This window comes from Scaptodrosophila lebanonensis, unplaced genomic scaffold, assembly GCF_003285725.1.
Source record: "Scaptodrosophila lebanonensis strain 11010-0011.00,11010-0021.00 unplaced genomic scaffold, SlebRS2 tig00000001-arrow-pilon, whole genome shotgun sequence".
NCBI lineage: Eukaryota > Metazoa > Arthropoda > Insecta > Diptera > Drosophilidae > Scaptodrosophila > Scaptodrosophila lebanonensis.
In genome coordinates this window covers 13,662,328-13,674,394 of record NW_022060529.1, presented here as the reverse complement: position 1 = coordinate 13,674,394, position 12,067 = coordinate 13,662,328, and the positions used below count along the sequence as shown (strand labels likewise).

Below are 12,067 nucleotides of genomic sequence, written 5' to 3'. Positions count from 1 at the left end.
GTAATTTATGTTAACGCAGATCGAAAAATAAATCTTTTGCCATAACGAAGGACGCTATAAATTTCAGCAGAACAACTTGCTTAAAGTGTATTGCCTGAGAAACAGCAGGAACTGCCAGTAAAAGGTAAATATGGGTGTTTGGGTGATTGGAGGATTCCGTTATTCAAAATATATACACAAAATCCTTCACTGAACTGTGCGATAAAAGCAGTGCAAGATAACAGCTAGGATTTATATTTTACTTTCAGGCTATACATGAACTAGCATTTATAGAACAAATCTAATTAGAACGGACTTTTACACTAGAAATACGAATGTACATTTAATCAAAAAGAGGCGTTCGTCCGTATGAGCCCCAGAATATTGAGAAAGTTCAAAGAGTTACTTGATTTTTATTTATATTTGTATATAACACCCAGAAGAAAGGATTTTCGAGAGTAACTAGAAAAAACGTAATCTCTAGCCATACCCTGTCGTTGCTATTGTTGGTATTGTTGCTGCAACTGGAAGCTAAATATTTATTTTGCGTAAATCAATATCTAAGAAATGTTGTGCTCTATGTATCATTATCAGACAATAACTATAACAAACTAACAAACAAATGTTGATCCAATTAAGCTTAATTTTCAATATGAATCATTCCTGCTATCCTACACAGATTCCTACAACTTAAATCCAATCTTAATCTTAACCAAATTAATAATAGTTTGAAATGGCATAGATTTTGTTTATATACATTGTATTCAGCACACATGGCTCAAATTTTTTCTTTGGACTTTATACTCAATGCGCAAACGTAAACATTTAAAAATCTTGAACTTGAACTCTTTTATCTGTGTTGCGCGCAAAACAAAATACTATACGTACTTATTTCACTTTTAAAAATTGAACGAAAAAGTGCTAAAAATCTTGACGGGTGAAAAAAGAAAAATGTATTTGCGATTTTGCATGAAATCTTATCTTAATACACACACACACACACGGGCGATAGCAGCAGACTCAAGCAATTAACACAAAAGCCTAATAAGCAATTATGTGTGTACATATGTATGTATGTATGTATATGTGTGTCCATTTTAGCCTAAGTACACAGTACAGTGCCCAAAGCAAGCACAAAGCACACAAGTCAAATAATGATAATCAGCAACGAAACGATAATAAAATGAAATGAAAACCACAGCTCCAGCAACAACTAAAACTACTACAGCACCACAACAGCAACAACAAAAAGTGTAATAAAACGCCAACGAGACTGTGACAAAATTGAATGCTTGAATACACATGCGAAAAGCTAAAAGTAAACAACAACAACAACAACAACAGCAGCAGCAACAGCAACAACAACAGTAACAATCGCACATTACAACGAACCACAATGAGCTAAACGTTTTGTGGGGAGACAAGACCAATACCAATACCAAGGCACGACCCAACCAACCTCAACAGGGAATTCCTCGCGCTCTCAAAAAGCGCGCGCGCCAACCAAATTGAATGAAAAATGGAACGTCGCTTTCAATCAAATTGAACGACAATGTTAAATGCCAGTCAGCAAGCCCAAGCGCATGTTCAATACAGTAACAGTGAGAGAGCGAGAGCCAGAGCGAGAGAGCCCGAGAGAGAGCGTGTCCACATGATGTATGAGCAACGAATAATTCATAGGAAATTAAGCATAAAAGTGAATAACTTTTAATAATTGTAGCCTCAGCGTATTCACAGTTTTACTTTGCTTTTTGCTTTCTGCTATCTGCTATCTCTGCATCGTTTAGAGCTCTTTGTGATGTGCTCGCATGTACAACTATGTATGTTGATTTCGTATGAGCAATAGGGATTGCCACACACAGACCGCCAATTGTTGATAAGGCGCACGAGATTAAGCTTAACTACATTAATCCAGCAGTAATACATTTAAGCAGACAACAACATACATTGGTACGCACATACATACAGAGCATATGTGCATGCAAACGAATATACGTAACCAAATTACAATTACAGCTCCCCATGAATGACTTCAATGTGTGTTTTGTTTTGTCGTATGTCTACGGTGTTGTACTGAATTAAAATCAAGCACTGAACTAACTACATATTTACATACTTATGTGGGAAATGTAATTAAGTCCAAAATATTAAGGCTCTCCCTATACACTGTTAAATACTACAAAATCCTTGTTAGTTATCTAGCATAGGTTTGTTGATCTACTATATAGCAAAAATATCACGACAATTTTTTTAATTATTAATAATACCATTTATTAGCTTTGTTTGTGGTACATTTTCTAAATTGAATAAAACGAAAAAATACCTAATGCTATTCATTTAATTACTGTCAATTAAATCCAGTTTAGTTGTATTTTCCGTTATCATAAAAATGAAATTTTAAAAGCTATGCTTCATTTGACCTATTTAAAATAAAATATTCTTATATTCTTCGATCAACCTCGCGCACGCACTACACATCCTGACCTTCCAAACCATTATACAGGCTTTGAATGGCTCATTTTCTTTTATTTCTGTCAATCATAAGCTTTACTAGAAACTTGATGTAGGCGATAGGGCTCTGCTATTTCAAGGGGGAAGTTGGGAATACAAAGGGAGTAAAATGGATCTTGAAAAGTAAGTCAATTGTTAAACATGTAGAGACATTAATTTACTGAAATTAATAAATTTAATTAATATCAATATGGATCAGGATTGGCAATAGTAGAATAAATTAATATTAATTAATTTATAATTTAATTTAACTAATAATAAGTAGAAAAACTTTGAAAATATTACACTTGGAAAACAATCAATATAGTAACAAAATCCAAGTCAGTGATGCTATTTGCGATTTTTGTTTTCTACAAAAGGTACTTTAACTAAGGATTTTGTACTTAAGGCTAGCATTTTTGCACTTATATATTGACACTATTCTTAGTTGGTTTTAGGACGCAACCACATGCTTCTTTAGAGTGTACTTCCAATATCTCTGTTATATACGTTTGGTAAGCTATTTGAGTAGCTGTTTAATTTTTGTGCTACTATCTAGAGGTGCGGACAGTTTAAGTTTTTAAACATATTACTTTAGGTAAATTTGTAAACGAACATAATATATCGCTTTCATTTTGCAAGTAATAACAAAAGTAACTTGAAGTGCAAAAATGTGAATAAAAAATAAATAAATTTGCACAACAATTTTCCGTTACACATATTCCGCATAGTTGCCTTCATGTTGGCGTTTCCTTCGCAGCTGGCTCAAGCGGTTTCCTACCACTTTAGCCTTCCCTTGCAATCATCCCCCACTCACTCATATTTCTTTTGCGCTTACACAAAACTATATACAAGTATGTATGTATGAACAATACATTAATAAAATGTGCAAGCAGCTGCAAAAAATAAAAACAAAAACAAAAATTGGTTAGCGGAGCAACAGGCAGACAAGAAATGCGCACATGCACGATTTGTATACCAACATTCCCATATACAAACATAAATTTTTAAGTAAATACATACATACATATGTATGTATGTATGTATGTACAAACATGTTGAATTCGTTTATATATAATTTGCATTATTAAAAATTCCGAAGCTCGTGTGTGAGATGCATGCAATATAAAAAGCAAAAAAAATAAATAAAAATAGAGAAACAAGATTAACAACAATTTGCAAATATTTTCCTATTTGTTTGCTTATATACATACATACATACATACATACCAGCACAATTTGCATTTGCAGTGCAAAAAATGAAAATCGAACAAAAATTTAACTGGCACAGAAATGCGCTCAAATAGCAAAAACAAAAAGCTAAGAATAAAGGGGGAAAAAGCGTAAAACAAAACACCACACACACAAAAAAGTCGACCGCCTAATTACGCAATCAACAGGCACATGCAAACGGTATTTATTCTGGTTATTGTCGCTGTTGCTGTCGTTGTTGTTGTCGTCGTAGCTAGTATGGCTGACGCTGATTTTTATTTCAATTGTTTCTCATTATTGCTTGACTTGCCACACACAAGCCCATATATAGTGTATGTATGTATGTAGATATTTGATTTTGGCCTTTTCGCTTGTTATACGTCACTTGTATGTACATTTATAAGAAACCGTTTAAAATGTGCAAATGGTACGACAATGGCCAATTGGAAACAAACTAAAAAGTGAAGCACAAAATGAAAATGAAATTTAAATACATCCTTGTGTTGTTATTATTGCTGTTGCGTTTATTTTCAGATTTTGTTTTGTTTTTCTTCTATATACTAAGTACATACTTGTACGTCTACATATTCCTTTATTGTTTTGTATACATTTTTCGTTTTTGTTCTCGTCATTTTATTTTTTAAACAACAAACCAAAACGTCGTCAAGTCAAGTGGTTTACAAATGCGTTCAATCGGTCAGTTGGTTAATGGCATGAGCTTCACGAAGGAGAGGCATATACGGACAGTTAAATATTTTATACGTCTTTTAAATTACCCATACTGAGAGATGTCAAGTGTTTTTCTCCCGCACAACACTGCGTATGAGTCATTGCGAGCCGAAGTCGAATAATGCCTGCACAGCCATAACTGGGAGGAGTGTGAGACAGTGTGCCAACAGCTGCACGCAAAGCCTGCACAGTAATAAAAGAAATTCAACTTACAACAACGGGCCCGCAAAATGCTCAAAATGTTCAGATTACTCATACGCCCAGTGAGCCAGGCAGTGCCAAAGTTCCGTTTAATTGCTGAATTGCCTAATAGCCATATTTATGTGTAGATACATATGTGCACACACGTAGCTACCCATATGTACAACAGTAGAGCATCGCTGTGGTAGCCCGGTGCGCAATAGCAAAATGAGAATTACTCCAGGCGAGCTTGTACGAACCACTCCAGCCAAATCTGAGTTGCGTCCGTCCTGCAGTCCAAATTGATTACAAGCCACACATAGCCAACAATATGTGCCATTGGTCCATTCAAATGCGAGATGAGCTTTGTGATGCAAAGTCAGAAAGCTGACTTAGGCTGCGTCAATGAATCTACCTAGTTCTTCAAATTAGCAATCCCTCAAGTGGCTGAAGAAGTGTGCTTGACAGTTTTTTTTGTCCTCCTAAGAACATCAGTGTAACATTTCGATGGGACCAATTGTATAATCAATTTTTCTAATTCTACCTTACCTTACTAAAATTTTTTGACTTGAAAATTTAATTGACTTTATAGATGCTTTAAAATAGAGCTGCACAAAATTCCAAAATTCAACGTTTTTCAAAACAGAATAACTTAATTTTTATAATTTTTTAATTTGATAAATTTGATAAATTTTTTTTGCAAAGACTGCCTCTTCCTATAAGCAGATGATTTGTTAAAGTAAACCCATACTTGCTACATGATTGCATGATAATGCCGATTCTCCATCTAATTCAATAATCAGTGCACCGCTCAGAATCTATTTGTTTATTTTTTATTTAGTAAGCTTGTCTTAGTTTAAGTAATGTTGAAATAGTTCAAATATTTGTTTGACTCTAGGTACTAAATTGATTTCTATTATTTATTTGCTTATCACTTTTGTAAACGAATTCTTTGTTTAGTGCGTAAAATTGATTTTTCATTGCAAAAAAAAAATGTGCTCAATCAAGTAAAAATAACACTACAATGTGAGTTAGAATAGATTAGAAAGATTATACACTAAAATAACTGCATTAAAATAATTGAAGATTCAATGCAAAGTTTTCAATTTGTTGGATGCTTACTGTCTATACGTGTATATGCATCGTTTGACTAGCGATGAGCTCACATGGCGTATGCGTAATGTGCTGTACAAATACACTATTGTTAATTGTGCTTTTAAACATTTGTACTGGCAATTAGCTGAGTATGGCGCGGCTGCGGCTTCCCCAAAACGAATAACAGCGCAAAATATCATGATACCTACATACATACTATACATATACGTGTCAATACATACAAACAAAGATACTAAGGTATACCAAAAACTGGTTAGCGGCGTCGGCGCCTGCGCAAAAGCGCGTGTAACCAGTTTTAAACTAAAGCAAATAAAATGAAGCAAAGTTTAAAAAAAAATATATAGGAAAAAGAAAACGAACAAGAAGAAGAAGCTGTTGGCAAAGAGTATGCGGCCACTGACGATGATGACGACGAAACTGTTGCCGATTTCCCCAGCTATTGCTGTTGTTGTGGCTGCAACAGCTCTCTGCTTGTTGCACTTTTTGTGCTTTGATGCGCTTGTTTCCGCTTTGAACGACGACAATCATGATAATGATGATGATGATTATGGCGATGACGATGACGATGACGATGACCGCAAAGCAACTTGGCCGCCTGTCTGCCATGTGAGTTTCTGGCGTCGCCAACAAGTCGCGTTCATAAACAAGTGCACACCACACTACACGGCAGGCAGCAGGTGGTAAAATAAAACTGAGGCTCAAGCTGAAACTGAGGCTGAAACTGAGGCTGAGACTGAGACTAAGGCTGAGGCTGAGGTGGTTAAGGCGCAGACACAGGCGGCGGCTTTTGCCGCTTATTCTTGCTGAATGATGCGTGCAAGCGTGCGATCGTTCCACGTTTTTACCTGCCTGTCTGCCTGTCTGTCTGCCTGTCTGCCTGAATGCTTCATGCCTGACTCTGACTCTGACGCTGGCTCTGACTTTTGTACCGCCATAAATTGCTGCGTGTGGTGCTGCTCTCTGCTGTGTGCCTGGTCGCCGCTTTAATTTGCATGCAATTTTTTGCCCGCTATACACTATATATAGTATGTATAAGTACGTACACGTATACACACATACATACTACACTTGTACACTGCACACCCGGGACTCTCGCTTGTCATCCAATCATTGCATATTTACCGGCGACCCTGTGAGACTTATCGCCTCTTCACTCAATTGCTTAAGCCAAAGCTTATCGCGGTTTGTACAAAGTACAATGCTTTAAAAGATTATGCACACACATACACACACACACACTTGTAGACTCACATCAGCAACGCTACTATATGGAGTGCATTTTTAGATGATAAGTGAGACGATTTCAGTGCACTGGACAGCCAGTCCATTGAATGTTTTATAATTAGTTTTTCTACACATGCTTATCAAATGTCTATACCATATTGTGCTTGCCAATTGCGCAAGCAATTTCAAATCTCAACAACAATTGTTGCTCCCAGCACTGCTCGGTAAAAAGCACGTCATTTGAATGCTACAATGTAATCGAAAATTCTTTATTTACGCATGCACAATAGCGGTCAACCGAGTAGACACACTTCCTTATTTTCTTCATCATTAAATTCAGAAAATTAGTTCAAGACAGCATCATCAGCAAGCGGGAATGTTGCTTCAAATTTTATGATGAATTAGTTTCATACTAAGCTCAAATAATCAAAAGCGCAGCATTCTAATCGATATTGGCAATCATGGATATGTATTCAGACTTAAGTCGATCAACCATATTGAAAGCTATTAGAAATTGCATAACTTCTGGAGAATTGATATTATTAAAAACATCCGTGCATCGAAAGTAGATCTAAAGTGAAGAATTTTTTGTTACGGAACTTCAGACGTTATATATTGATGTAGCCCGGGAAATGATATTTGACTCTATAACCATACCAAGCCAAGTAGAGTCAATATTTATTTCGCCAAGGTCAGGGAATGGACTTAACGGCTTCTAAAAAAGGGAATACAAAGACATTGATTTTAATTATTTTTGTTTAACGTAAAGTTTTGTACGATAAAAATTTTTTCGAATTTTACGAGTAAGTCAAGGATATATTGGGCGCTTTCAGCAGGTCGTAGCGATTTGCGATTTGTGATCGATCATTACAAATTTCACCTGCTGACCGCTGTGATTTATGATTTGGATAAGTAAAAATGTCAATCGAAATCACAAAACAAAAATCGAGAAAATATTATGATTACTTAATTTAGATTTTTCGATTTTGGCACTACATAGCCAGAATTAGGTCGAGACCTTTGCGGAAATATATAAAATGGCAAAATGCACCCCAGCAAGCTGTGACTTTTTGACCAAAAATCCTAAAATCAGATTATTTGATTAAAACAGTCGACCGCTTGTGGGTCGGCAGAGGCAACTCAACAATCGATAATCAAAAATCACAAATCGCACATCGCTACGACCTGCTGAACGCGCCCAATGTTGTTTAAATAAATGAGTATTATACTAAAACTAATACTAAAACAAATCATTTGCTATTCAAAGTCGTATATATCGTAGATCTCTTCGATTGAAAATGTAATATATTTCACGCATTAATTATTAATTATTTTTAGTGTCCCAAAATGTCAAAAGCCACCTTTAATACATCAATCCAAAGTGGAGCTTGATACCCTAAAATCTCTATTTAATGTTTTTATTTGAGTGGATTTATATTTTCATCAACGCTAGTATAAACAAACATTCAAGCAACATTTTTAAAATCAAGCAGTGCGCATTTGTTATGTTCAAAAACTAAATAAAGAATTAGAAAACTACGTATTTTTGGTTCCAACAAAACAAAAATACTTCGAGGGAATTTCGCCACATTTCGCGAGTGCTGCGATTTATTTTTAACACATCTATGAACTTTCTTTGGCGTAGACAAATTCTTCACTCACATTTCGCACAAGTGCTTAAAAATTTAACAAAAAGGAAGTTTTTAAAACGCACACACACACCTTTGGCTAAATATAGAAGCGACTGTGGCGCTGTAAACATTTCGCAGAAATGGTTTCTTTGCCGTACCTGCCCCCTCCATGGTCAGTCGCTTGCTCATAGAAAATGGCAAAAATTTTAATACTTTATTGACTGGATTGTTGCCATGAATACAAATATACGTATATGCCATATAACACATTGTACATACGTATGTATGTGTGGTTGGAATTTTCTTGGCCGCGCATTTGACGTCGCAAAATATGAAATGTCAGTGGCAATGCGTGGGGCCGATTGGAATAAATAAATAAAAGTGTAAATACTAGTATGTAGTACGAAACAAACATAGGAAATAACTATTTACATAAAAAATACGTCTATGAATTCCTTTGATATCTGTTTCAGAGACAAATAGCAATGAAAACCCAACACAAATGTTTGATATTGATAATTGTGTTGAGTTAAGATAATTGCATTTTATTACTCCCGCAATGGGCGAAATTAAAAGTCGGTGTTTATCTATCCATGATAATTCCTAGTACACCACAATGCATGATTTAAATTAAGTAATAGGGCAGTTACTATCTAAAAAGCAGTCCCTAATAAGTATGTGGAAGTATTAACTAAAAGCATGAAGAAAACATTAACATAATTTGAATAGACTAAACTCTTATAAGCAAATTTGTTAAGATATTTGGTTAGCCCTTCTACTAAATATTGATCTATAGTTTTCCACTTAGCTTACATATAAGACTATCATTAAAATTACTATAAAACATGTATATAATAGTTCATTTCCTTTTTCTTTTGCAGAATCCACGGTTAATTCTCGCAAGTCCGCCTTGGAAATGTCGCGGGAGAAACTCAAGGGTAAGCTTCAAAATAACAACTTCGGGCGCTCCTACTGCCATCAACAACAAGCAATTAGTATATCTTTTGAAATCGGTTATTTGTTTGGTCAACTTTGATTAGAATCGAATTTAGTTACCTTGACACACAATGGTATTTATTTTCAGTTTCGTAAATTCTTAGCGCGCTGACTCACAGGGAATGTCTTGTTCATACAAAACTAATATGCTTGATTTGCCAGTCAATCAGTCGCCGCAATAAATTATTAATATCTGTATTGTCACACATGTAAACACATCCGTGACCTTTGTGGCCGATGCAGCTGCAACTCTGACCAGCACAGAAGCTCTACATTGATATGAATGTACAGATACGAATATACTATATGTGTATATATATGTCATACTTTAATGTGTGTGTCTCGCCCCCACACGCACTCTCTCACACGCCTGTAGTAAGTCTAATGGAGCTTAAGGCAGCTATTAAGCTCTACTAGGTTCTATTTAAATTGTGTATATATATATACTTGTATATATATGAAAATATATGTATGATGTATGTATAAATAAAAGCTGTGTGTCCGCTTAAGCATTGCATGCTGATAAAAGCGATGGCGTGATTCATGACAGAGTACACGCAATCGCACAGGCACATACACACATACACACAGATATACATATATACAATCCGTATATACAAACAATAAATAAATAATATGCGTTGACAATAAAAACTAGAATAGAAGTGTACGCGTTGAATTTCATATCAGTGGAGATTATGGCATGTTTATACTCTCGCTTTCTTTTGGCGATATTTATGTACTTTTCACTTTCATTATCAGCTCTTATCGTATCGTAGGCATATAGTATTTATACATACATATACATGAACGTACGTGACGCAGATGTAGGTATGCTTAAGTAGATATTGTGTTTAAAGTGAAGCAGATTTATAATTGATTAAATTATGGAGAACAATTGGACAAGAAAACCTCCGACTGATTTGACGTTTATAAATTCCTCCGACCCTTTGGGGGAATTTTATTTGCCATTTGGCCAGCTATGCCCCGAATCACAGCCATATGTGGTCAGAGACAGCCATAATTTTTAATAAGTTTCTATCCGTTTAGGGCGTCTAAATTCTTATGACAGCTACTCGTCACATTTGGAAGACTATTTAATCGCAATAGTATATACTTGTAGAATAGACCAGGTGGCACCTTGGTTTTCAAAAATGTTGATGAAGGGAATCAGGAAATCAGGACGTTCATAAAAAGAGGCCCCTGTTTCTTTGCATTTTAAATTTCTTATTTATATTGAAATACATATTTTACATAGTTTGGTTTACGGAATAGTTCTTGTAATTACCTGAGCTGACGAACGCACCACATCTCGAGCCTAATTACAAAGGGTCCTCAAATCGCACACACGTGCTCTGCGACCGATGTACGAGTACTCATACCTACTGGTCCTATCCCGTCTATCCCTTTACTTTATACTCTGTATCCCGATCTACTTAAATTCGCTGCCATTTCGTAATTGCCTGCCTGAAGGTCTGCAACATGCATAAGTCAAGTGGCTGGCGGTGCCGTAAGCCCTCCTGTCTAGCATCCTTTGGCAAATATGTATGAAGTGATGGGCACTTGAACACAGTCGATGGTCTATTGATAGTTTTATGGGTTTTACCCGGGAAAAATCCCATTTTAATGATGCCATTCTGTCTGTGCTCAAGTTTTTGGGATTTCGCACAGGTAAGTGAATTGCTTCGCTAAGCAACTGAAAAACTCCATTGATTTTGAACAAGTCATTAAGGTGCCTTAAATCTTGTCTAGTAGCTGCCGACGATATTGCCAACGATTACGTTTACAACAAGAACAAAATATATAGTACACACTACGAGTAAAGAAAACAGCTGCTCAGTGCAAATACCCACGACCAGGCAACGACCATGATATAAGAATGTTGCAAAAACAAAATACATGCAAAAAAAATATAAAAAACGAAAATAAAATATATGTACGAGTACACGCATATTGAAGACAGCAACGGCGACTTCAGGCAGCCACAATCAGCGATTCAGAAGTGATGGCCAGCTCGACAGAACGACAGACAAATTTTCGGACCAGAACAGAGAGCAACATAAAAAAGAATCATGCAGAGCAGACTAAATGATACCCTGCTCCAATTAATTCTGTTTTTACACGGTAGATTGGTTCCAGAAACAACCGTCCAAAAAAAGACATTGATCATATGCAAAAATAGGTGATTGGTTCCTTATCTCTAAAGAAATATACATATATGCAATTTTTAAATTTCCCACCGTGTTATATCAAAATCGTGTAAAAAAGACCGTGTAAAAAAAGTACTTATACTTGTACTTATATTTCATAAAAGTTTCCAAAAAGTCTTAATGCAAATGACTCTACTGATTTGGTCATTTTTTCCAAATCTTTTGGGGACAACAAATATTCAGAAAATGTTAATTGTTTTAAAGGTATTTATTCAGAAAGAAATAAGCACAGATTTTGGATAGTTTTACTATCTTACATTTAGACGATCTTTGAAGTAAATTCATGGTGTATGCCACGTT

At 35.5% G+C, this 12,067-nt stretch overlaps 1 protein-coding gene across 1 annotated transcript in view; it reads left to right on the top strand.

The window, feature by feature from the left end:
* The window catches only part of LOC115619944, a 59,282-nt gene that overhangs the window by 16,483 nt on the left and 30,732 nt on the right, over positions 1-12,067 (top strand). Inside the window, exon 2 of the mRNA XM_030512971.1 lies at positions 9,443-9,499. Coding sequence (XP_030368831.1) covers positions 9,443-9,499 — 57 coding nt within the window. The remainder of the gene's footprint in view (positions 1-9,442; positions 9,500-12,067) is intronic.